The sequence below is a fragment of the Coturnix japonica genome, chromosome 1, assembly GCF_001577835.2.
Source record: "Coturnix japonica isolate 7356 chromosome 1, Coturnix japonica 2.1, whole genome shotgun sequence".
NCBI classification, from domain to species: domain Eukaryota; kingdom Metazoa; phylum Chordata; class Aves; order Galliformes; family Phasianidae; genus Coturnix; species Coturnix japonica.
Window position 1 is genome coordinate 154341650 of NC_029516.1, and position 26999 is coordinate 154368648.

Sequence of the window (26999 nt, forward strand, 5' to 3'; positions counted from 1 at the left end):
TTCATTAGTGCTTCCAAAATACCCAGCTCTATAGCGCTTGCAATTCAGTAAGCAACAGTACCTCATAAGGGAATTAAGGCTTATTAACATGAGGTTTCAGGACAGTTCATATTCAGCCTGAAACACCATTAAAAAAGCCAGTACTCATAGCTGGCAGATTTAGAAGGACTATACAGTACACTTATTTTTCCATTATGAAACAATGAATCAAGGAACCCTCCACTCCACACTGTAGCTAGACATCGCTGCTTCTGGCCATTTTCCTTAGCCATCTACTTTAAAGGAGTTGCCTGAATGCATGGGCACAGTAGATAGCCCACCTTTCAGACCATTCACCCATAAGCTGTGAAATTTATTGCAGCAAAAAGGTTGATAGTGTTAACTCCAATCATAACATGCGTACCAGAGATGTCAGTAAGGGATACCTGGTCACATCTGTCAGTGTGACACAGATGCATTTTACTAGCAAGCTTTGCAATGAAACTAAAAACTGCACAGGGCAGGCTCAAAACTGAGTGCTCCCCTCCCTTACAGGTTATTTTGTTTAAGTAAAATCAAGTTATTACCCCTGCCCCATTTTGGGGACATACAGTATAGTCTACATCCCTAGCAGGACTGGTGAGCCTACACATGGAAGAGGCAGGAGAAAGTTTGTGTGCCTATCAAAGAAAGTGAAACACTTGAAGCTAACAGCTTCACGACACAGACACTGGTATGATCAGGTTTTATAAAGCAATAGGCTTGTTAACTAGTATTTCAACTGTTGAACTGTATGTCAATGTCAAGCATTCAGCATATCCTTGCTTCAAAACATAATTCTCTGTACAGATAACAGAGCTCAGGATAAGATAGTTAAGAACTGGGAAGGAAAGCTTCCTACCCTTTGCCTGCTCCTTTCTGTTAAGAGTGATGGTTTCTCTAGAAAGCCTCAGTTTCCCTTTCACCCACCTCCCCAGAGAAAATCCTGTGTTACCACACCGTAATGGGAGTTGAATTTTTAGCTGAGCATCAACAGTCGTCAGTATTCATAGACCACTTGTTCTGGCACCCGCAGACAAATCCCAGAAAGTAGTTTCTGTTCATGGGCACATCATCTTGTCATAGAATAAGAAGTAGTCAACCATATCTGTGTAGAATGTATTGGATTGAAGGACCTACCACTTGACCCATTCCAGCTCTATTAAAGGCCCATCTCAGTGATTTTGTAAGTAAACCTTTCCACGCACCATTACTGCATATATTAACTGGAATCAAAAGATTCAGAGGAAGTGTAATAAGACATTTATTAAAAGTGCTGTCAATTATATTAAGAGCTATGTTCTAATATACTTTTTTAAAAAGACATCTAATTAAAAAATACTAGCTAAAAATACTTCTGATCACAGACGCATGACCAGCAGTGCTCTATGAGATGTTAGACCAGCTTTGTTCATTGAGACAAAATAAACCTAAGTCCAGGATCCACCATCTCTAGCGTAGAGGAAGAACTGCTGGGGGCTCCAGAAGAGATACCTGCAGGTACCTGGAATAGAAATACAACCAATGAAACTAATAGTTTAGGTGACAGATGTAAAAGTACTGCAAGGAGCCTTCTGATGAAGCACAGTAGGAAAGAAGCCATCAAGCCATACTGCAATAGAATCGTGATCCACTACATTTGTCTATCTGTGAATCAACTACTTTCCTGTCCAGAAGAGTATTCCCCTCAAGATGCTGAGGAAGGCTTCAAAGTCAGCAACAAAATATGTCCAGTATAAGGAATTTATGAACTATAAGAGTTACTACTCAAGTTGCTCAAGCAGAATCATCCTGTGCCTACAACCCCCAAGTGAGGAAATGCTAGTTTCTTGGTTACTTACTTAGGATGTTTATATTTCTCCTTAATTGCTTGCAGTTGGCAATGCGGAGCATCAAGGCATGTCTTATGCAGGTCAGTCAGGCAAGGCACAATCTCACTTAATGAATATCCAGTGAATGAAGCAAGTGTTTCTGGCTGGTAAGGGGAGGAAAAAAAACATGTTATTCTACTTTAGGTAAGATGCTTCTATAGAAGCAAGAACTGTTTTCACTCTAGATTTGAGATCCACCATCAGATTTACTGGAAGTCTTCCTTGGTGTCAGGTCTGAGAAGAACTTCCTCCTGCTTTAAGTCCACTGCATTCATTATGTTTCTTCTGCATTTTGCTTCCTGCTAAAGCACAGATACCTGACAGGCCTATCAAGATTTCTATTACAGCTGCCACTCAGTGTAGTGGCATTCAGCTCTCTCTCCCCCTCCCCAAAAGCCCCTGAATTCTATCTAGGGTAGAAACTTGAGACTACCTACTGACAAGGCCTAAGGTGCACACTTATGTTAAGTGAAAACAGAAAGGACCTTTCCATTTCAGGGAGAAGGCAAGATAATTCAGATTAGTTTAACATTTGTTAATTACATACAGCCATTAGCTTGGAAAAAGCTGCTCATCCTTGCATTTCAGACTTTACAGTAACGTGATCTGAAGCCACTCCTACTTCTCAGCAGGTCTCTAGTTATAAAACAATTGAGCTAAACATCAGTATGCAGTTATTCTTACCCAGAATGATTTGTTCACTGTATAGTTTGCTAGACAGTAGGCTGCTGCAGCAGTTTGTGAAGGAAGGTACTTCAGAAAAGGATCGGCTTCAAGGAGACTCAGCTCTGCAAGATACTTAACAGAAAAAAAGAAAAAGCACAAGTCTTTCAAATAGAGTGGCTCTATCAGGTAGAGCTATGCCAATATACTGAGCACTTGAATTGGTTGGTCCTCAGTTCTATGTAAGAAACATGAGCTACATATCTGATAGGTAGTGGTAGGCAGTATTCCAGTCCTGTTGATCTTACAGGACTTTCAGCATCATCCAGCAGGAGCAGGAAGATCACACATCTGTCAAAGCCTAAATAACCAAGACTCGCATAAATTCCAATCAAATCTTCTAAACCTATCTACAAAAAAATCACAGCAATGTTTTGTCTAACAAAACGCCCCCACAAAAACACACCACCACCATCATCATCTCTTCCTATGATGATTTTGCTCACATGGTTGAACCTCACTTAATTGGTGACCTGGGCTAAATGAGCACCTAAGAAACAAATCTCGTCTGTTTGAATAAGTGCTGTACAAATCTCAGATGTTTTAAGCTAAGCAGCAAGTCAGAGGTTTTGTTATAAGCTTGTGTGACACACCATTTTGAAGCACTGTTTCCCCAAGCATTCTGTGGGAATATGCTGTGTCATTGGGCAGCAACATGAAGAATCATCATGTCCAGGTCAGGCTTCCCATGCATATTCATTTGAAGAAAGGATTCCTAAGACCTTGCTGCCAAGATAGTCTAGTTGACCAGACACAGGCTAAGCTCAGCATTCCCAGGCATTTATCCAGAAATAATGAAGCACGGAAGCCTGCATTTTGATGGTAGCAGCCTACAAATCTATCTTAAAAGAATGGTAATTCATACCCTTGCAAAATTCTCTGTCCTGAAACAGACTCCATGCTTGTGAATATACTGAAGTAGGAACTGGTTGATGGTTGGCACTGTGAGATCAAAAGCCAAAACCTTGAGAAGCAGGTGTTCCATTCTTAGCAGCTGCCTCTTTGTATATGTATCATCTGTTATATACACAAATTCATCCACTTCTGGAGGGTAGATTTCTTCATATTTCCTGGGAAAAAAAACAGAAAAGCCAGATTTGTGAACTTAAAAGTTAAAGTAACAGAACTTTCTGCTGGGCCCACATCAAGGTGAGCATATGACATTTCTAAGACAGGCTTAGAGGTCTTATTTTAAGATTTCCCTAGTATAGGAGAGGCTTGATTATCAGATTGGTGGGAAGGCAAAGATGTTCTCTAAGTCATCAGCCTAAATAGTCATACACTCATACTAGCACTCTTGACGAATAAGAAAACTCTTAAGGAAAAAATGTCAGTAACATCATGCACTCTAGACAAAAATCCATGCACCCTTAGGCTTTGCTGGATACCCTGCCTATTTAAAGCAGTTTAAGTTTAATTGCAGATTGCAACTTTTAACCTACTATGGGCTAGTGGCTTAATACAGCACTGTTTTTGCTTCTGGTATTATGATTACAAGGTTCTCCCTCTACAGTTCCTTAATAAAGAATATTAAATTCTTAGTTTTGCAAGAGTTAAAGTATGTTAAGTGGCTAATGACAGAACCCTAGAATCCTTACACTTAGAAGGAACCTTTAAAGATCATCTGGTTCAAGTCCCTGCAATAAGCAGAGACAAACACAGGTTGCCCAGGGCCTGATCCAGCCTTACCTTGAAAGCCTCCAGGGATGGGGCACCATCTTAGGACAGCATGAAAACCTACCTACCACCACAAGCTTAAAGTCCTTCAAATTAAACTAAAAGTCCAAAAATAAGTTCATCTCACTAAGATTTCATGAGATAAACACTCACGCTGCCAGAAGAATTGCCGCTGTTCCTACAAGCTGCAGCTTCCCTCTGAGAACAGACATACAAGAGAGAAACCTGTCCAGGTAGTTCACTGCCAAGTACAGTGTCTCTGTTCGAAGTTTATATTCTTCCCCTACTTCCACCAGCCAGTCTACTAAGATGGCACGCATTTCTGTTGTGATATCTGGTTGCTTCCTCATGTAGTAGGGCTTGGGCCTGTATTTCACCTGTTTAGAAAGACAATTTAAGAAACAGAACAGCCGTTGAAGTCACATGCGTTAGTATTTTGCAATAATCTACTCACATCCCATCTTCAGAATGTGGAGTAATGCCTGAAAAACATCATCACTGTCTAGAAGATTTCTAAGAACTAAGCTCCAGTAATGGCTTTAACTGTTTGTTCAGTGACAGCCTAGAGTTAGTGTGTGACAGCCATATGGCTTTGCAGTATTGCAGCCTTTAAGGAAGATCCTACACAGCTTTACATTTGTTAAAATATACTCACTTCAGCTTCTCTGAGGTACTGATGAATGTCTTCTGCATACTCTCCCACAGTCATTAGAGTTATAGGATCTCCCATCTGATCCTCAGGCCGGGACCGGAAGGATGTGTCCACAAGCATGGGAGATGCTAACAGGAAAGAGAAGCCAGGAAGGCATTTAGTTGATTAGTCTCTTCACTACCTCTGTCCATTTCTAGCATAGAAGTGTTGCGCATCACACTGACTCAATTAAAGTTATCATGAAGTGGTAACTATTTGAAGATAGGCTACTCACTAGCTCACTGCCAGCATGATTCATAACCACATTGCAAGTACCTGTGATACCATGTGAACATTAACAGGAGTTACCTGTACTCAGATCCAACAGTAGGTGAATGCTGGATGTCATTGCACTAGTATCCAGTTCACACAGGCTTGACTCCAGTTCTTCATCCTCTTGGCAGCTGAAGTTTTCTTTCTCTTCTGGTTCATCAGTGTAAATAGCAAAGTCCTGTTTTGATGTAGTACTGACCACACAGTTGGATATTTCATCTTTTCCAGCTGGAGGGAAGGCATTCTCAGAGCCAGATAAGTGTCTGGTAATAGCAGTATTCTGAAACAGAGTACACAATAAGGCTGTGGCAAGGTAATTCAAGAAGAAAACAGCAGTATCATTTGTTTTAGAGAAGGTATATCACTTTCCTTGGTTAACGGACAAATAATTACAAGTTTGCTGGGAAAGCCAGCAGCTACAGTTGTTACTTAAGAAATACTGCTTGCTTCTGCAACAGAGACCTTACAGGAGGCGATGGGCAGTGCAAGCCAGAAACCAGGAGCACAGCCTCACTCCCACAGAGTAAGGCAAGGACACTGCCTGACTCCAACCTGCTGGCATGTGCAGGGTCTGCTCCATATTCACTTCTAGCAAGGAGAAGGTGCTACAGCACGTCATGGCGATGAAAGGAAGCATTCAGGCACCATCACAGGCTTAACAAAGGACATTATGGGCCAAAATAAGTTCAGTTACAAAGCAAACTTTGAACTTCTGAACTTAAACACCACAATCCATAAGATTTCAGGTTACAATTCTCCCCATCATCGACCATCTACTGACTGAGCTATGGGCTTCACACCACCAAAACCAAGCATTCCACAGGCACACACAGCTGGGTGATGTCCTGTAAGCCAGCACAGCTGCTTTCTCCCTGCCACACCAGCCATCCCCAATTAGGGACCAGAGAGAGAGGGCTTGGGAAAGCCTCGCTAATTCCCCTTACTCCCAGTAAACGCAGCCGGCACGGCATTCCCCAGGCCGACCACGAAGCCCACCCCGGTCCCACGGCTCACTGGGGCTTTCCGGGTCTCACCTGGGCGCTGGGCCGCTGCTGCCCGTTCTCCACCAGTACCCCCAGCACGGTCCGCCCGCCTCGGGGCGCAGCGGGGAGAGGCTCCCTCCGCCCCGCTTGGCTCATCTCCCCCGTGCGGCGCATCACCGCGACTTCGGCACCTTCCGGACGAGAGGAAAAAAAAATAACAGCACTTAAAAAAATAAATTAATTAATTAAAAACACTTAACAAAACGTACCTGCCTACGGAGCCCCGCACCTGCCTCGGACGTGGCGATGGATTCAGCTACGCTACCCCCTCCCAACGCAGAGCCGCTCGCTGCTGCCACCCGCCGCTCCCTATATAGGCGGCGGCCTATGGGCGCGGCGGCGGCTGTTGGCCGCGGCCAGTTGGAGGCCGGGGCCGCAACCACCCGTGCCGCCGCCCTGGTAACCCAAGCGGTCTCGAGTCGCCGTGGAGACTCCACCAGAGCCGGGCTGACCCAGCAGGGACCGACGCGGGCCGAGCGGGGCGCGGGGCGGGGAAGTGCAGGCCCGCCTCCGCCCCGCGCCGGGTCCGCTCGGGCCGGTGGTTGGAGCCGCCTCAGCCCCGCGGCCGGTGGCGGCCAGCGGCGGTTTCTCGGTTTTTGAACCCCGAACCCTGATGAAGGAGCCGTTCGGGCAAAAGCAGAGCGGTTTTAAAGCATGAATATGAATAACGGGATGAGTTTGTACGCGGTGTCCCAGAGATAAGGTGTTTGTAGTGAGAAGGGAAGCTAGAGGGATTAGCGAAAGCAAGGGGGATGTGTGGGAAGTGGGAGCAGGCAGAAGGAACGAAGACCAAACAAGATAGAGCTAGCAGGCAATAACAAGAGATCCGCGATTACAAGGTCAACAGAGAAAACGGCCAGGGGAGGGCTAGATTCGAGCAGCACTGAGCCCATAGAAGCATTCCGTCTTCTGGCTTTGGTTCCCACTGAGGAGGTCACCACTAGTAAGACCGAAATAAGGTCACTAAATAATGAACAACCAGGTACGAAGGAAGCAGGTCGTTTCTGCCTGGTGCTGATAGAGGACTTGGGCAGATGTGCTCCATCTCCTTGTGAGCTCTGACAGGTTTCCAAGTTATAAGAGGAATGCCACCAGGCTCAAAAGGAGACAGGAATCAAGAGAGGTTACCTTGAGAGAGTCAGGAATCAAGAGAGGTTACCTTGAGCTCCCATAAGAGTTCAGTGAACAAATAATCACTAAGAACTAAACATTTAGAGTATAAGAAAAGGATGTAAAATGACAACAGCAGCTTTACAGGAACCTCCAGTGGAGCATGAGTCTCCATGTTTACGCTAGACAGCCATGAACAAGCAGGAACATAGCTTGAGTGGCACATGAGCCCTCTGAAAGTCCATAGAGAGTACAAAAGAAATTAACCTCTTTATTTGCAATGGCAAGAGCAAGCAGCATAAGGGCTTTACACCATGAGGTTTAGATTAGGCATCACAACTGTGATGCTCCAGAAGAGATGGCACAGGAGGTTTGTAGGATTTCCCCCTTCTGATCTGTAAGATCAAGTCAGAGAAATTGTCATCAGGAATGTCTCTGCTTTGAGAGAAGTTCTCGGGATAATTAAAGCGAAGGGCTCAGATAAAGATTTTGGACCCATCAAGCAAAGCCAAATCTGTTTTATACACTGCTTGTCATCCAAGCTGTATTAAAGTCTATGTTTTTTTCCTTCCCTCATTTCTCATGTTTTTTAAATTGACCTTTCTCCTCTCCTCTCCTCTCCTCTCCTCTCCTCTCCTCTCCTCTCCTCTCCTCTCCTTCTCCTTCCCCTCTCCTCTCCTCTCCTTCTCTCTCTCCTCTCCTCTCCTCTCCTCTCCTCTCCTCTCCTCTCCTCTCCTTCCTTCCTGTTGTTTTTCTGAGCTGAATCAGAGAAAAAAGGCCAACAATTAAAACATGAATCTGAGGTTCAGGAGTTGTTGGCCAAGGAATAAAAACAAGTCCAAGACTCAGCCTTGTTTCAGACCCCAGCTCTCCACATGTACAGAATAAAGCATTTGGGCTTCTACTGAATATTTACTGGACACCACCACTTAAATCCAAACTACTCCGGTATACAAGTTCATAAAAGCTCACAGTGAACCTTGATTTTGGACAGGTTCTGCAATCTAATGGGTAAAACCTCTGTGTACCCAAAAACTTAACATAAAACTACTTACAACTGGCAGTGTGGGCAGTCACAAACACAGCCTACATTGCCATATATATGTTAACACATTAAAAAGGGACAAAAAATGTACACCACCAGGCAGTTCAGTTATCTGCACCATAGATAGGTAAGACTGCAAGATTTGCCTTGATGGTGAACATACTCATCCTTCACTTGCTGTACAGAGCAGAATCACCCTGTGAGAGTGGCCTGGCTGGTTCTGAGAGCAGCCCGATGCACTGCATATCTTTATGATCTCTAGGCAAGTTGACCTTGGAGCACAGCCTGTCTGCAAATCCCTCTCATCCTCATGCTGCATGATAAAGACGCCTTCCAAAAATTATACTTGGACACCTTGTATTGTGTCTGATTGCAAGCACAGAGAGAGGTGGAAGCTACCAAACTGCCATCAAAGAGCAGCTGAACTATATATACCACAGGGAAGGAAAATCTAAAGCCTTGAGCAAGTGCACATTTTCCCCTTAGGGGCTATAATGATCCTTAGCAGAAGACTGTTGTATCTGACTTGAAGTGATTCTGGGCAGGCAAAGGCAGCACATACAGCTTGTCCTTTGGTAATGTGCTCTGCAGATCCACTGAACAGCTGATGGTACCAGAGCTTGTAGGCAGGTCCCACTCGGTGCTGGCAACGGCACCAACTGTATAGCCTTGCCTTTATCTGGAAGGTATTTTCACACAGAGGGTGGTGATGCACTGGAACAGGTTGCCCAAGGAGGCTGTGGATGCTTCCTGTACCACTTGTGGTTCCCAGCATCCAGAAGGACATAACATTACCTGTTTTCTTTTTCTTTCCTTCATTACCTCCAATAATCTGTAAATGAAGCAATAGCTTATGAAATTCAAATTCCTTTCCTACTGGAATCACAAGGTTCCCTTAGCCCCAGTGCCTTGCACTGCAGTGCCTCAAACATTGAGAGCTTTGGGGCTGCCTCACAGCAGGCAGGGGCTGCTGCCTATAGCTTTGTGGCAGTGTAGGCACAATGCAACAGCATTGCATTGCATTTACACACTATTCACCCCAGAAGGACAAGACTACGAGGTCTTTTGATATCAAAACAATCATAAAACTAAACTTTTGTTAAACATAAAGGGAAAATACTGAACTTAAAATCAAACATCCTTTCCATCTTTACTGTATTCCTTACAAACTTTGCTGTACCTCGAAACAGCAAACAGCACACTTCAGCGCTGTGCATGTTTTAAATGAATGTCCTTCACACGGCTTTAATATCTGAAACCTGCTTTTCATTTCAAAACAACACAGAAGAACACTCATAACTCTCTGTTCAATAAGTACCTGACTCTAATGCATAGGCTTTTCCATCTGAGCTTACTGAAGTGCATGCTAAAATGCCTTTGCTCTATGCCAAGTGCTTTCTTTATCAGACCCCTATCTTATGGCTCCTGTATTCACAGCATCTGTTACTCAGCCATTTCTGGCAGCTGCTGTTCATCTCTGCTCAGACAGTGATCATTGAAAACTTTCAGAGTTGCTGTTTTGACTCATTGATCCTATGGAGGCTGCCTTTTTAGCTCTGTTTCTCAGGGTACAGACAAGTTGCAGCATCTGGACATTAAAAGAGCAGTTATTTATAATTTGCTGCTATCGCTTTTTTTGTGCTCTTGTTAGTAAATCAAACAGAGATTGTAGGCGTTCAAACAGATGAGTTTTGTATGCATGATTGGTGATATTTCGGTGAAGATCAACTACCTGTAACAAAATGGGAGAGAAAAATATAGCAGCAGTAATTATAGAAAGTAGTTTTTTATCCTTGTTGTTCTGAAAGGGAGGTGCAGGGAGCAACATGCAGAGTGCTGCGAAGGCAAAGGCTGAGCCCACAGCTTTGTGTTGGATGTCGATAAGGTGGTGACTTTTCTATGACTTTTCATATGCTAAAATGTATGTTGTATTGCTTTGTTGCAGCTAAACTAAAGGATGAGAGCAAAGGTGGTCACAGGATTTGAAGGCTTTTTTGTAGTATTATTAATAGAACAGTAGATTGCTATGGCATTATGTTGTGTAATAAGAAGAAACAAATACCAAATATTTCCTTAAATTTTATCGCTTTTTGCTATTACAGGCATTTATTCTCTGTTGAAGGCAGGAATAATCTCTGAACAAAAGCAAGGCATGTTTTTTTTTTGCAGGAACAATCAGAATGACAACTATTTATCTGAATTAGTCATGAAAAACAAGTTGTTTTCCAGCTAGCTCTGCAAAACAAATTTCTGCTTTGAGTCTGACAATGGTTTTACCTGAACTGGTTTGTTCCCTGAACATATCCTCAGTGTATTATACTTCATGCTACCCTGCAGGTGGTGAAGGGAGGTACTGGTGCTCGAACAGAGAGTGGGCTATGAGAGCCATTGCCTGGTGGTTTTGTGTCCCTGATGCCTGTTTCCCCTAGAAGTCAGTGATAAGATTCTCCAGGAGTGTAAAATGAATTCCTTAGATATCAGCATGAATTTGAGTGACCTGTGAAGCAAACTGGCTGTAGTGTATGGAACAGAGCTGGAGCATTGCAGGCTTGCCTTTTTCAGACTAAACAACAATACAAATATATGGCTGCTTGCAACAATGCTTGGTTCATCACAAACTGTATACCAGGATTATTAGCCTTTTGGCCAGGAGAGTTAAAGAGGAAACAGAAGCAGCCAAACTCCGTCATTACTTGGAAAGTTCCCCAGCCTTTTTCTTCAGCTTAGGTATTTTAATTAGAATGTTGTATGGTTTCTCCACAATGTAAGATAAGTTGGCCCTTGATTATCCAAGTAAATTAGTTAATGATGCTTGCTCGTTGCAATTAAACTTTCCCATTGCAATTATCTGGATTCTGCTTTGTCCATAATTAATTTCTGCTCATAAATGCAGCACATTGCTAACAAATGTCTGTAGAAGATGTATGGTTCAGCACTGCTCTTGTAGGTACACAGCAGCTACTGTGTAATGGAGTTGAGTTCACACATTCTTAATGCTTACTGCATGCTTTGCTGTGTTAAATGACAGCCATTTTTCTTCCCTGAAGTCAAGAACAGAGATTAAAACTCTAGATACCAATCTGATCTCACAGGTCACAGCTTGTCTGTGGAACCCATTTTATAACTGATGGCAGTAAAAGGTCTTTTATCAGCCTTGTTTATTTATGCCCGTGGTTCACAATGATGATTTATAGAGCACCTGTAACTGCAAGTGTATACCTCTCATGAAAATGCAGTATGTAGCTGGAAAAAAAATGACCTTGTGGGAGGGAGAGATACTCAAAGCCTAAGATGAATAAAAGAAATACTAACAATAGGATAATCCAATTACTAAATAGAAAGCAAATCCGTTTATTTTCCCTTTCTAATTACCCCCTCTAATGCTTAAAAAGGAGGGGAAAATCCAGCACGTCTAATTCATTTTCTTTAAAATCGGAGCAGAACTGTTCAGATTGTTATCTGTGCTCTTTGCCTTGCTGACATGCATTCTGACTGCGTCTTAGGAAGGCAGAGAGCTTTGAAACCAGAGTTGGAATTTCCAGATTGAATCTGGTGGTGAACAAGAGCTTGTGAGATGTATAATTTATAAAACATGACAGATGACTTTAACAGATCAAACCATTGTCAGGAAAAAAAAAAGATAATATAGCAGAAATTATTAAAAAAATAAACGTGCTGTTTTACTGTTTTTTTTTAAAAGCCTTACAAGAAGAGATTTAAGTATCTCAACATCTGATAAAGCAGAAGACTGAAAGATGACGGGATTGGAACGGTACTCCAAGGGAAGAAGATACCAAACCTAAAAGGTCCACTTAATCTAGAAGACACTGTGATAAAAAGAACCAATGTCAGGTACCTCAAAACAGTCAAATTCCACTTAGACACTTACAGCAAATGTTTGTAACAATGACGTTGATTGACCCTTCCAGCAAACCCCAGGGTAACAGGATGTCTTTTGACATGTCCAGCATACCTCTACTTAAGACATACATTGAATGATATATCTATTTCCTGACTGTATACTGGAGCAACAGGAAAAAAACTGTGATACACAAATAAATAGAAAGCTCAATGAGATGACTTGATGGTCCCTGCGGCCTATAAGATCAGTGCTACTCCTGTCTGACAATCATTTCCTGTAGAGTTGCATTTGGGCTATAGCAACCCTGACAAGATGACCACAGAAGCTTTCTCCTGTGTGTTTATACTTGCCCAGTTAGTTCCCTGTGTGGGAAGCTGTTTTTTTCCCCCAGAAAATACAGTAAGAGAACTACAAACCTTTTCATCCCTTCTTGTTTGGAGAGTCAAGCGCTTGCTGCCACATTCCTCTGTCCTCCGGGTGCTGGTTTCTTCATGCTGTCATCGTTCCCTACTTTCCACCCAGAATCCAACCACGTCCTGATCTCTGATAGAGACGTGATCTGCAGGTTGCCTTGAACATAATCTTTGCTTCTCATACCTTCCACCATCTGAGAGGTGAAGGAAATGTAGCCACTTTAGAAGTTTTTATCTGTAAAACAGCCCAAGCCTGGAAATACGCATGTGCCAGCGAGGATAAAAAGTAGTTTCTACTCATCTCCATCTTACAGGATAGCACTGTGGTACTGATAACATGGAAACAAATATCCTTTCTCAAGCCAGTATATACCATCAGAGATAGTACCTACAGAACTGCTTAACTTACTGAATTCAGATTTCCTTTCAGTGCCTAGCATATGTTTTTTTGCCTAGTATCAAAAGAGTACAAAGCTTTTATCCTTTCACAAGCTTCTCAGGGTTTCAGATCTCAGTTTTGGATGACAAGCATAAAAACACTTTAAGACCATTAAAAATTTCCCTGGTGGTCCTTTTCTCTTGTATATATGATTTGGGTACTGGTGGCTGTTTCTGTATCATTCACTGGAGACAATCTAGATCCAGTCTGGGTCACTGCTGAGCATCATTAATATGTGCAAACATTTCAGGAGGACTGAGGCTTCTCAGCACCAGGCTGGAAATGCCCAGAAAAGGTTCTTCTCCCTGTAGTGAAGTTTTGGAAAGGCTGGTTAGTATTTAATTATTCTACTGGTTATCTCCATACCCGGTTCTCCTCTCATTCCTACTTACGTGACACAAGAAACTCTCCTTTGGCTGTGGGAGAATTTCAGCTCATTTATATTATAAGCATAACATCCCAAGGGTAGAGATCCTCCTCTTTTCATTAGATGCCTTTCCTTGATTGCTGCATCTGAAGTGGATGAACAAATCACTCCTAATCTGGAGAAAGTGAGGGAATTGAAACAGAATTCTGAGCCGGCTGGAAATTAAAACTTCCTGTAACATCATTTGAGTCTGAGACACATTTTAGTTTCCCGCGTGTAAAAAATAATAAGCAAAACTTCATTTTAGAACTTGTAAAAATAATTTCAGATGTTGGTGGAAGGTGGATGGTCGGACTAGATGATCTTAGACGTCTTTTCCAACCTTGGAGATTCTATGATTCTGTGATAAACATGTTTTTCATTCAATGGCTTCAAATATATGGCCTTTTTTTGGATAAACAGTTGAGGATTTAAAACATAAGGCTGTTCAAAGAATTTGAAAATAAGCAATATTTATCATATATGAGTAGCTGTAAGGATGACATTCTTCCCATAAGACCTGTGGTTTATGTAGTTGTACAGCCCACCTCAGGCATGGACCAACACTTTATTTTTTCATAAAAATACAAAACTCGATTTATGTGCAGTTTGTGTGAGTACAGAAAGTGCTGCATCTTCATTATATTCCACATTTCTGGCCTTGGTAGATGTCAGCAGCATATACATCAGAGATGATTTTCTTGTAGACTAGGTGTGCTGAATAACATTTGTTTTACTTGAAAATTTATCTTCTCTTGAAGGTAAATTAGAAATTGATGTTCTCTCACAAGACAAGGACACAGCTCGTTTCAAACTGAGATCTAACACTGAGGATCTGCATCAACGTCAGGAGGCACTTTCCTCCCTCCACTGGCTCCCTGCTGTCTCAGCAAGTTATGCAAGATGAGCACAATCTTTCATGGTTATTTTATAACTAGAAGCATTTTATTGCCTAAGTTTTTTCAAAGCCTAAAACTAAACTCTCAGTTTGCCGTATCTGATGGCAATAAGTAGTGTATACACTGCAATTAGCAGTAATACCATTATCAGTTTCCCATGTGTGGACAGTGTTTTGGTTTAATTTCTACTTAGGTTATCTCATTTTTCTTTGGTTTCTGCTGGAGTCACTTCAGGGTTTTTCATACTCTTCAAACATTTTTACATATCAAACATTATTGCTGCTTTCTTCTGCAACCTAGAAGGACACTAATGGCTCACTCTGTTTTCCCTAAGCAGCCAGTGTCATTTAGCACTGGATTTTAGCACTGCCAAAGACAGCAGTATATATATTTTTTTCCTGTAATGCTTGATTAGTTAATGAAGTCAGGTTGTTACAATTTGAATAAAGATTTTTTTTTACATATACACTGCCACCCAAGGCTCTTGCAACAGCTTGAGAAATGCCAGTCATGCATGGAGCACAATTAAGTATTCCCCATTTTTGTTTACTGTCATTAAAAACTATACTCAAGATGTGTGCTGCCACAAGAAAATAAAATGCCTCCCAAAGTATTAATTACAGATTTTATTAAAAGCACACAGAAGGATCGAAGGCATAGCAAAGCAAACAAGCTCTGTTCCCTCACCCCGGGAGAAGGAAGGAGAAGGGAATGCCAGCGACAGGGAGTCTGGTTGCTTTTGACAAGAAGGGAAACATAGATCTCCCAATTAACAGTGCAGTTAAAGAAGGGAAAGCAGCTTATTGCCAAACATAACCACAGGGAAAACTGTAGCCACTGTAATCAAGAATTATTTACCCAGTCAATAAAACCAGACTGAAGCAACTGACATAAGGGAAACATGCCCTGAATAACAGTGTTTTCAGAAGTGGGGGTTACCAAGGAACATTGCCACTGACACGTGGCTTGTGGTTGGTTCAAATGCTCTCTCAGTCCCAAAGTGCATCATGGGGTGATGCAGGTGATGCTGGGCTGAAGGTGTCTTGGGTTGTGTGTGTGTGTTGGTTGGATCTCCTACCTGGGAAATAAGAGGAACATGAAAGATAATGTCTGTGGACTGTGATAATCCAAAGGAAACTGCCAGCCCAGAAACTCCTTGCTTATTGATCAGACAGCTTTCAGGCTGTTGCATTTTGTGATGAATTCCAGAAGATTTGGGTCTTCTTTACCCAGCCATAACCAGAGACAAAAGGAGTTTTCTTATTTTCTCCAGCAGTTACTGGGTTTACTTTATTAAAGAAGCAGTATGTAGAAGTAGCGCATCCTTAACAGTATTTTCCAGAGAGCACCCAAGGGAAAGAAAATCATTTCTATAAATCTCAATCCAGAAACAATTTGGCATGCATAAAAAAGCAAAATGATGCTTTATATGCCTTGGCTGACATTTACAAGGATACCAGAAAACATCTCAGAGCTATCTGGCATGCCCTAACCTATTCAGGGATGAGTAATTTACACGTCAATGCCAAGTCCAGTTCTGTGTACACTTCAAGGTATGAACTGTTGATAATGGTCGTGTTTAACTCTGGATTTGTTTTTTTTTCCCCCTCTGCCTATATTAGATTACACAGAATGTCTGACGTAGCCTTGCATAATATTCACAGCATCACGTAATGGCAGAGGTGGGAAGAGACGTGGGTCCATCTGGCCCAGGCTCTGATCAAGCAGGGCACTCAGAGCAGGGTGCCCAGGAGTCCATACTCCCAAGCCTACGATACATATGCTTTGATGTCCTGATGTCTTGACAGCATGTGGGTGACAAAATTTGGTTAAAACAAAGTAATGAGTACATATTTAATTAATACTGCATATTATTGTTCCAGGTATCACTTAAAATCTTCCTGCATATAAATGACTGTGTTTGAGAAATGCAAATGTGTTGAATCTTACAGCTGTACTGAGCCAGCTCTAGGTAATACAGATTTTCTCTCTCTTTGGCAGGGCTCTGATAAAGAGGAAGCGGTTGTGTGAGTCAGGCTACCAGGATGAATAAGAATTTTCAAGACTTGGATTGACATGGCATAGCTTTAAGCTCTAAGACTGCCTTTTTGTTTAGCTTTGATATAATCTTCTCAAGCTCTGCTAATAACAAGAAAGCCAGCCAATGTTTTCTTCCATGACTGCAGCCCAAAATAACACACAGCATAAAGGTGCAGCTGCAATTGAAACGGTTTTCAGCTTTAGGAGCTCTAAGTACCTGTGTCCATGTTGAAGTCACTTGCTTAGTTATTCAGCCTGTCTTTCCTTCGTGTCCACAAAGGACCAGATTCTAAGCGCATTTCCTACCAAGGAAGACACTTAGGATGCAGCTTGTACACACCCACCAGGTGTGAGTCACTGTGCTGATAGATCCTCATTTCTCTCTTGTTTTCACTGCTTGGCAACTAAGTTAAGTTACACAAGTGCAAATAAGCAGTGAATGACATCCAGCAGATCTGACTGACCTCATTTTCTCATCTTCATGACCACTAATTGAAAGCAACCCACAGAAATTACTGGATTTATGGCTGGGAAAAAAACCCCACAGCAAAGGTAAACAAGTGAGACCAAGCTGGAAAACCCACCTTTAAGTTCCTACATATATTCTAGATGATTTTCACAGTGCAACTGAATGGTGAGTGTCCCAGGTAGTGGGGCAGTAACAGAGCAATTAAAATGTTTCACTACGATCCCTATGACAGAAATTTGAACTTCAAAAAGTGTTTGCCCTGAAGGCTGTCCCCAGGCCAGCTGGCTGCCAAAGGGTGTCTGCTCAGTGGGGCAAGGGATACACAGCAACCTTATCCTACTAAACATATGGCTACCGACCCTTACCACGCGGTGCTGCATTCCTTCAGCACGGGAGAATCTTTGACCTTCATGAGAAATGGGAGGATCCAGGGATCTGCATAAAACCATAGGAATGGCTAGCAGAGAAACCGGTGTTCAGTTAACTACTGTTGAAGCTTTTCCTGTGAATGAGAGGGCTTTAACCTCGTACAACTCACACAGCCTTTAATTGGAGCACAGTGGGAAAGGCACCTGCCTGCAGCAGCTATCTGTCCTGTCAGTAAGCACCTCCCTCATATCAGACCAGTTTCAGTTGTCTCCTAGAAGTGTATCATTTTGTTGAGCGATAAATGGAACTGTGAAATACTGCCTGTAATCAGCGCCCATTATTGCAAAGCTCATTAAATTCCTGACAAGTCTAGAGTTGACAGCACTTTAATTTTGCTTTATTGCCTCATTTTATCTCACCAATTTCTTTCTTTGATTTACTGTTAATAATGAAAGACAGCAGAAATGCACTGTGTTTGAAAATCAGAAAAATAAGTATTCATCCTTCTAAAAATCCCTGATTCAGGCAATAGGAACAGAGAGTATCAGACAATGCGAGCATTGAGAAGGTGATTAAACTTTAATAAAACTGTCAACTGAAATAAACCAATCTCCTGACAAAACATTCTGCTTGCCAGGTGCTGGATTTTTGCTGTTAAAGAATTCTCTTTCAACAGTCTGTTTCAATGTGCAGCAGACTAATGTTGTGACTGCCAAGTCACAATTCGGTTTTGTGCATGATCTGTTGAGTCTCAGTAACAAAAAAAAAAAAAAAAAAAGACTGCTAAAATAACACATTTGGAACCCACCACAGTAACTACAATATAGAATGAACGCACTAACATGTATTGAATGGCAGCAAAGTTATTCCTATCTCTGACTGCACCAGGGAGCCTTTGGAGCCTGGTCTCTGCTCAGTGCCTTCACAGAAGGGTCTGATTCTTCAGCCATGTAGTCACTGACAACTGCCCAAAACTACCAGTCTGATTTGACACATGCTTCCAGCTTTATATATATATACATATATGTATATATATAATTTGCGTTTTCATTTGCATGTGATTATCCAAAATCCAGGGCAGTGAGAAATCAAACACATACATCCACGTTCAAAATCGATAGCCCCTATGGCCACCTGCAGCAACTTTTTACTGAAGTTCAGCACAGACCTGTCCAATAAGCACTAAAAATTATTCTTTATTAGTGCATTCATACCTTCTAGCTGATTTGCCCTGCAGTGCCTGTAGTAGCAATACTACAGAGCTGCAGGTGAGCTAACACTCAAAGCAGCAAAGAACTCGTTTCAGTGATGCTGCCTCGTGTAGGATCAGAGTATGACTGAGGTAGAAAAACACCACTAAGATCATATACTCCAATCACCAGCCCATCCCCACCACACCCACTAACCACATCCTTCTGTGCCACATCTCTACGGTTCTTGAACACCTCCAGGGACGGTGACTCTACACCTCCAATAAGTGCCAGCTGTGTGATTACATGCCGAACTTCCTTGGGTGCTCTCCAGTATCCTCTTGAGAGGAAATCAAAGTTGAGTGTCTTGAAAGCTGAGATGTTCCCAGGAGACTCTTGTTCCTGTTAATGAGAACATCACCTCACAAGGTTTTGCCTTGCACAGTTCCTAGACTGCACAACTGCTGTTTCATTGGTGAAAGAGGAGGGAAGGCCTCTTGGAAAGACTTTTTATCTTCTTCCCTCTTTCTTGCCTCTTGGTTGTTGTTCCTACTCCTTGCAACTTGCTTTAGTTGACATTGCAGCAATACCATCATGTATGTACCTTGTACAGCCTTTTCTGTAGAAGAAAATCACTGCAAAAAAAGATCATAGTAAGAAAAATAAGCTGCACTAAACTTACTTAAGGAAAAAGAATTTTTCCTACCTTTGGCAATGGCTTTGAGAAGAATGTAGTTTGAAATAAAGCGAGGTGGCTTGTTGGCAATTGAAAGTAATAACTGAATGAGACACAGATCAGTGAAAGTGTTAAGATGTTAAGAAAAATCAGCCCACTTAGACAGCTAAAGTTGAAGGACTGCCGTAACTGTGAGAACTAAATGACACATTCAAACCTGGATAATGGATGGTGCTTATAAACTTCTTTTCTTATTATTTATACTCAAACAGTGTTAAAAGCACCTACAGATCTGAAATAATTTGTCCTAATTTATCCCTGATGCAACTTAATTATAATTGGTCTGTCATTTCTGACATTACTTAATTTAATCCATGATAAAGAAATCGCAGCAGGGATCCAGCCTCCTACGTGGAAGAAAAGAGTGCTCACAGGTTATGAGTAAGGAGAAATCAAGACATTTTCAAGGAAAAAAAAAATCACTCTCTGTAGAGAGAGCCATATTAACTGCCTTGCCTTGGATCCAGCTGAATATACTGCCAGAGAGTCTCACCATGGGCTGACAGTGAGCTCCATTACCCCACTCTTACAGTAATAAAACCCCTTGTATCTGCTTCATGGTGATGCAGGTTAGGATTGGGCCAATAGTGGGCCAAGTTTCTCCCAAGGGAAGCAGAGGGGCAGCGCTGAGCTCTGCTCTGTGTGACAGGGACAGGGCAAGAGGGAACAGCATGGAGCTGCATCAGGGGACGGGCAGCTGGGGGTGTGGGAAAGGGTCTGCACCAGAAGGTGGTGGGCATGGAACAGCCTGCACAGGGCAGTGGGCACAGCCCTGAGTGATGGAGTTCAGTGAGTGTTTGGAGAGTCATAGAATCATAGAATCACAAGGTTTGAAAGGACCTACAAGATCATCTAGTCCAACCATCCTCCCTTTACCATACCTACAGAAAACCCCTAAACCATATCTCCTAACTCCCTATCCAGACACTTCTTGAACACTGTCAGGGATGGTGACTCCACCACCTCCCTGGGCAGCCATTCCAGTGCCTGACCACTCTCTGAGAGAAAAAGTTCCTTCTTATGCCCAGTCTAAACCTCATCTGATACAACTTGTGGCCATTTCCTCGGGTCCTGATTGTTGCCTGGCAGAAGAGACTAAGCCCCTCCTCATCACAACCTCCCTTCAGGAAGTTGTAGAGTGCAATGAGGTCTCCCCTGAGCTTTCAAACCTAGAGTTTGGATTTTGGGAGGTGCTGTGTGAAGTCATGGGTTGGACCCGATGATCCAATCAATGAGTGTCCCAAAGTAAGATGGAAGGAAATTTCATGTCATTTCCCTGAGAAAGATGATGGAAATCTTACCTTGCCTCTGTGCCCTCATCACTACATCTCCAGAGCAGTAGTCAGGGCAGGCCTTTGTGAGAATATCTTCCAGCAGAAGAATTAAAATGTAAATTGACCATGACACTGGCAAATATAATCATTTCAGTTTTTGAGCAGAGCAAAAAATATATTTACATAAAACATACTTCAGGCTTCTGATCAGAACTAATATACACCTTAATTTCTGTACACAGTCACAGGATGGTTGGGGTTGGAAGGGACCTCTGGAGGTCACCTGAGCCAACCCCTGCTAAAACCGTGACTCTCAGAGCAGATAGACCAGGGCCACATCCAAGTGGAGATATTGGTGTGCAACTCACAGGAGTCAGGATTTTTTGTCTGCTAAAGACTTTAAACCATTTGGCGCTGTTTGTCTTCCCACAGAGTGATGTATGTTTTTCACAGAAATATATGTGAGTCACTGGAAACAGTAATTTTCTTTCTGCAAATTCTTACTGCTAGTTTGCAGGTTGAGGAAGCAAACTGTCCTGGCATCACATTCCCCTCCTGCACTGGCTTGTAACCCACAGCCTGAAAACAAAGCATTCTATCAAAATGAATTTTGCTGGTTTGAAGGAAGATGCAGGATGTCATCTCTCCCTTGCATGCTTTTATCACCATTGGAACAAAGATTTTGATTCCTTTTATCTCCTTTTGATGGACAACAAAAGACAAACCACAGGATGTGAAGGTTCAAAGGAATGCTGAAGCACACAGCCAAAGAACTGAACCAAAGTGTCTTTCAAGGCATAATTCATGTACCTGTTGGTCAATGTAAATTTTGACCCTACTGCTTTAAGATCCAAAGCACTGATCTGGTCCTCCAGACACAAACTCTTTTGCAATACCTGCATGACTGTGATGGAGCAGCACAGTGGTAACTGCCACACACTGCTGGGTCACACAGCTGATGCAGCACTGCTGCTGTGATGTGCAGCCATGCCAACTGGGGCTGGTGCACGCAATGACTTGTACAAACTCATAGATAGCAAAAGCAAACACACGGGAGGCCACTCTCTTCCATTGGTAACAGTTTGTGTAAGCAGACTAATAAAAGACTGTTTAACAAGAGATGTCTTCTTCATACATCTATTGACATTTGTTTATTGAACAGCACAGAATGTTTACTTGCAGCTTCCAAATGATACTGGCCTCAGAAGGGAAGAACAGATGAGTAATGGGTGCTGCTTCTTTACTTGCTGCCTCCAAAGTAGAAACTGTGTGTTTGTCCAGCTTTAATTAGAGGTCGGTAAAGTGACAGGCTTTGTTTTCATTTCCAAGATCATGAGACACTATTTCTTTGAGTGAATTTAATTTTTTAACACATGAATTGTTTGTAAAAAGGTCTGTATTAGGAGCAGTGAGGTATTATTAATGATTTTCTGGCTTGGAATTTGCTTGAAGGGCAGACAAGCAAATTCAAGGTGATTGCAATGTGCAATTTAAGCTGTAATGCGGTCTCCTAATAAGAGCTTATATCTGCTTAGTGCAATGATGACTGCTGAGAAAGATAATACACATCCAGAAACTAAAGCAATGGAAAAAGATGGTATCGTGTCACATTATTCAGTATTATTTTGCCTGTCAGTAGTATTATGCCTTTTTCCTAAAGGAACCAAACTAGGGGGAAAAAAACAACAAAACAACCAGAAATAAGCAGGGATTTGAAATCGCTTTTGACAGTGATAATAAAATATTTCTACAGAACATTTCATTCAGTAGAGCTTCTCACCCAGAGATTTTTAGTTAATTGAAGGCACTAGACAAAGGAATCGCAAAACTCTTTCATTTCTGAGGCAGAAGCCCTAGCAATCCTACAGGAAATGTGTCCTTTTATTTTCTTTTTAATACCATACATGCTAGTGTACTTTGCAACCACCTTGCAAGTGTGGCACATTGCAGGCATTCTCCTGTGGCAGTTCCAACTCTAAAGGAGTTAGAAAGAAAGATCAGCACATCTACATGTATGAACAGTATATATCATAAAAAGCTAGATTTTTCTGCAATAATGACAAAATTAGTCCAAGAAACTTCTGAATCATCTTTGCTTTGATGCATGTATTTCCAGCATAATTGACCAAACTGATTTAATTATACTAATTGGTTGCCCAAGGTGCTAACTTTAGATTGACTAAGATGAACATGAATGCTTTTCGGATGATCACTTTCCTGCTTCTGCTGGCAACACTAATTTGGCTGGCATACCAGTCAAAATGCCCTTGGCCTTCTCGGCTACCTAGGCATATTAATTTTATTTAATGTAGAATGAAGTCTGCTGTATAAAGAATAAAGTCTAGGATCATCCGTGCATCTTGTCATCAGGTGTAAGTTATACAAGGAAGGGTAATCACTGCTGGCTAATAAGTGAACAGAATCTGGGAGGCTATAGGGAATGAATACTATTAGAAGGGAACATCCTCTCTGTTTGCATAGAGAAATACAGTACTTGCCTCACCTGTCACTTTATAGGAGTTTATTAGTATTGAATGCCCTTGAAGCAACTACACTGTGAATAGCCCTGGAGGCACTGTTGCTAAATTTTGTGGTCCTTAATCGGGATAAAAGTATCTGATTTAGTTAAAGTAACTTCTGTAAATTGTCCTCTCTCAGTGCAGATGGAAAACACTGACAACAAAGTGCAAAATAATTCATTCACTTGGCCATCCATTCAAACTCTTCCTGAGAAGCATTTTTGATATACAGTTTTGTGCTTTTTTTTGTCTGTGCAGGGGTAAGATTAGAAAAGTGAATGACCATGAAGATTCGAATTTGGTGAGGGACATGCAAGGCAATAAGAAGGGCTTCTACAGGTGTATCAGAATCAAGAGGACAAGGGACTTTGATAGACTGAAGAAATGGGGCAACAAGATTCTTGTTTAACTCAGCAAAAGGAAATCCAAAGTCCTGCACCTGGGTAAGGATAAACCTATACATCAATGCAGCCACAAACTGAATACAAGAAACTCTTTTTAAGCACGAAAATAAAGCTTGTTTTTGTTGTTGTTGCTAGGGTAATTAAACACTGGAGCAGGACACCCAAATGGGTTGTGCAGTCTTTATCCTTAGAGATATTCATAACCAAACTGAACGTGGCCCTGAGCAACAGCTCTGGCTGGCCCTGCTCTTTGCAGGGGTCTTGGATTAGGCAGTCTCCAGAGGTCCTTTCCAGCCTCAGCAATTCTGTGTTCTGTGATAATTTACAACATAAGGGTAACTATAAGCCTCTACTATGGAATTTCCTGACCGTATGAGTATGGGTTCTTATTTGGGTGTTATCTGGAGACTGATCAAGTATTCCTTGCCTTTCATTTACCTAAAATCAAGTGTCATATAAACTAGTTTAAAGCAAATGATTAATCTTCACCCTTTCAATGCCTCTCCAAAAGAAGTGTGCTACTGAAAGCTGCTTATTGGACTGTCAAGGCAATTATTAGATAAAGGCCATGCCGAGCGTTGCATCAAGAATTAAGAGCACATATCATGTTTCCAGTGTTACCAAAAGCTCTATAACTTTCAACAAGTGATTTCAGCAAAACCACCAAAATTTGTGTCATAACTGCTAAGACGCATCCATCTAAGCTGTTAACATGTACATGTACTCCATTGACTGGGCCCACTCTTTTGGTGACAGTGATATGCTGCAAGAGATGAGCAGTTCTGTGAGGAGAGATGAACCGCAAGAGAAGACTGGCAGTGAGGCAGGAAGGGTAGAGATCCATGAACTAGGACCATATCCCATTGTACCAAAGAGGATCAGAGCAGGTCCAGGAATGGTAACCATGAGCAACCAAAGGCCTTGATCACCAGAAAGGTCTGTGGCAACAGTGCAGGTCCAGTGTCAAGCCAGGAGGGTAAGTGAATGGAGCAGAGCCAGGGCCAGTGCAGCACAAGTCTGGGTGCAGGACACAGGTACATCCCTACAGTGCAGCTCAGACAGGGCTCACATGCAGCCCCTGAACTGAGGAGGAGGCACCCAGCAAGGTTCCTCAAGGATCTTTCTCACACAGCTCCTACCAAGCAGCTGGACTTAAGGTTACAGCTCCATCATGCCAGAGCTGGCCTTGAACAGACAGAGCCATGGAGAGGATACAGGGGAAGAAGTTGCAGAGCACTTATATGTGCTAAGGGCTGTGACACAAATCTGGCATATATCTACTAGTTTCTAATTCTTTGTCTGGAAAGCTTACTCCCAGGCTCAAAATACTTCTGAGCAGCTTGGTGTTGTGCCATCCAGTTGTCCTCCACATCAGATTAAATTTTGAGGTCTTTTGAAGTTTCCTTCCACATTACTTGCTCTTCTTCATTGAGGCTCCCAGCTCTGGAGGGTTGTGACCCTGCATATCAGGTGCTCCAGGGGCAAAACAATAAGAAGGCAAAGGCATTCTGCAAAAAATTGGTTAACCAAAGGAAACTTTTCTCTTTGAAGTACTTTCTGTACTGCAGTACATCAGTCACCAGTCACAGGCAGCATTTGGATAATGTTGCCTGTGAAAAAGACCTGTCCTAAGTCTAACCAAGTAACATCAGTCAATGAACAAAAAGTGACTAACAGCTGATTTAGTGCATTTTGATCTGGTTTGTTTATGTACATGCTTTAAACATGTAATTATTGTCCCTGCTCTGCCATGCCATGCCTTGAACATTAAACAATATTTTAAAGGACTGGTGAAAGAGAAGCACAGCATGATACAAATCACTCAGGGTCAGAAGCTACATAGTCACTAGCTTGTCAACGCAGGCAGAGTGGTGGCAGACTTAATTCAGCCAGAAAAATGTAAGCCATGGAGAAACTGAATCTGTGAACTTGAATGAGACAGACAAAAATCATCAGTCAATGGATGGACATCAGCACTTTCTTATTTTGTTGATGTCTACTTATTTTGACAAGAGTATAATTTGTCTACTACTGATGAAGAAGCAATTGGCCCTTATTTAATGCAAGAATAGTGTTTTAATAGCTTCCAAGTTATACTGCAGGAGCAGAGCTTTAACACCCCATCCTGAAATGAACATTGTCAATACCTGCATTACACAGTGGTGTAAAACTGCCATTTACAGAAGGATGTTTCAGCTTGAATTAAATGGTACATACGTGAATCAGAGGAAAAAATTGAAAATCCATGGTGACTTTGAAGACAAAATGGCACTGGAGGACTTGATGCACCAGGCCTAAAACCACATGGAAGAGGGGAAGGTCATACAAGAATATCAACTCTTGCCAAATGTTTTTGACCATAGTTCTGTACAGAAGGCAAATGTTGACAATACTGAAGAATGCTGGTCTGCCAAAAGATCAAAAGCTGAGGTCAAAGATTCTAATACAAGAAATCAAGAGAGATGGTGGGAGATGATGTAAGCTCACTTATCCTGTGTGTTTCAAATCAGACTTGGCAAAGAACTAGAGTTTGTGTCACCTCAGATATACATAATCCAGTTAATACACAATTCAGTTCCGTAGGACTTAACTCAAATTTAGGTTAAATTTGGGATGTTAATTTCAGTCCAAAATCATTTTTCCACACTCACTGTTCTCACACCTGTCAGTTAAAAATATCTACAGGGACAATTTTGTTTTAAAATATTTCAAATGAAACAAGAAAACTGCATAAAACACATAACTACCTATCCTTGAAACCTAGAGAAAGCCACTCTGCTCTTGAACACCTGTATTGTTACTCAGTTGTCTTTTGGAAATGTTCATAAAATGAATGCAGCAGACATGAACAACTTCCACTTGAGTAAATATGTATTGAATATATATTGAACTAAAAATGTTTTACACGTAAAAACAAGTTGGAGAGAATTAATGTCTTCAAATATATGTTTTATTTAAATTATAACTAAGTAATCATTTGAACACTCCACGATGGAACATGGCATATTGTGAGGAAAGCTAATTCAGCTTTCACTGCTACAGCTGACCTTGTGTGGAAATGTCATTTTCCTGGAAGATGTAAACCACCATTTTACAAATGCTTGTCCTTCATTTTGCACAGAAGTGTACCTTTCTCATTAAACCTAAGTTTTGCAGGCCCTCTGTTCTCAGTGAAGAATGTTGTTCCAGCCCCATTGCCTGCATAAGATTACAAAGAAAGGAAATCCACTACACACAACAGAAATAGCTTAGAGAGTGCACATAAGATTGGTAGGGTGTCGGCGAACAAGGCTGTTTTAAGAAATTCCTGCACTCCCCATCCCACTTGTTCCCACTGCTCCACGGCTGCACCTCCAGTACTGTGTCCAGTTTTAGGTCCCTCGCTGCAAGAAAGGCCCTGGAGCATGTTCAAAGAAGGGTAGCAAAGCTGGTGAGGGGTCTGGAGCACAGGCCTTATGAGGAGAGGCTGAGGGAGCTGGGATTGTTCAGTCTGGAGAAGAGATGGCTCAGGGGAGACCTTACTGCTCT

General features: G+C 42.0%; 1 protein-coding gene and 1 long non-coding RNA gene across 4 annotated transcripts; one reads left to right on the forward strand and one right to left on the reverse strand.

The window, feature by feature from the left end:
* Positions 1 to 1258: 1258 nt before the first annotated feature.
* On the reverse strand, positions 1259 to 6709 carry CCNA1 (cyclin A1). 2 transcript variants are annotated; one of them, XM_015851960.2, is made up of 9 exons: positions 6526 to 6709; positions 6288 to 6427; positions 5290 to 5533; positions 4945 to 5069; positions 4443 to 4666; positions 3478 to 3682; positions 2574 to 2687; positions 1860 to 1993; positions 1259 to 1522 (listed from the first exon to the last, which is right to left on the reverse strand). In XM_015851960.2, exons 2-9 carry the CDS (start codon positions 6408 to 6410, stop codon positions 1471 to 1473), a joined length of 1221 nt encoding a protein of 406 aa, XP_015707446.1. In that variant the 5' UTR covers positions 6411 to 6427; positions 6526 to 6709; the 3' UTR covers positions 1259 to 1470. The 2 variants fall into 2 exon arrangements, with proteins under 2 accessions (XP_015707446.1, XP_015707445.1); XM_015851959.2 differs by having other exon boundaries at positions 6506 to 6709.
* Positions 6710 to 6911: 202 nt separating this feature from the next.
* LOC107308222 lies at positions 6912 to 18975 on the forward strand. Of its 2 annotated transcripts, none has more exons than XR_001552692.2 (3): positions 6912 to 6999; positions 12152 to 12303; positions 16472 to 18975. It is a non-coding gene; the product is annotated as an uncharacterized LOC107308222 (long non-coding RNA). The 2 variants fall into 2 exon arrangements; XR_001552691.2 differs by lacking the exon at positions 16472 to 18975 and adding an exon at positions 14333 to 16076.
* The last annotated feature ends 8024 nt before the right edge of the window (positions 18976 to 26999 follow it).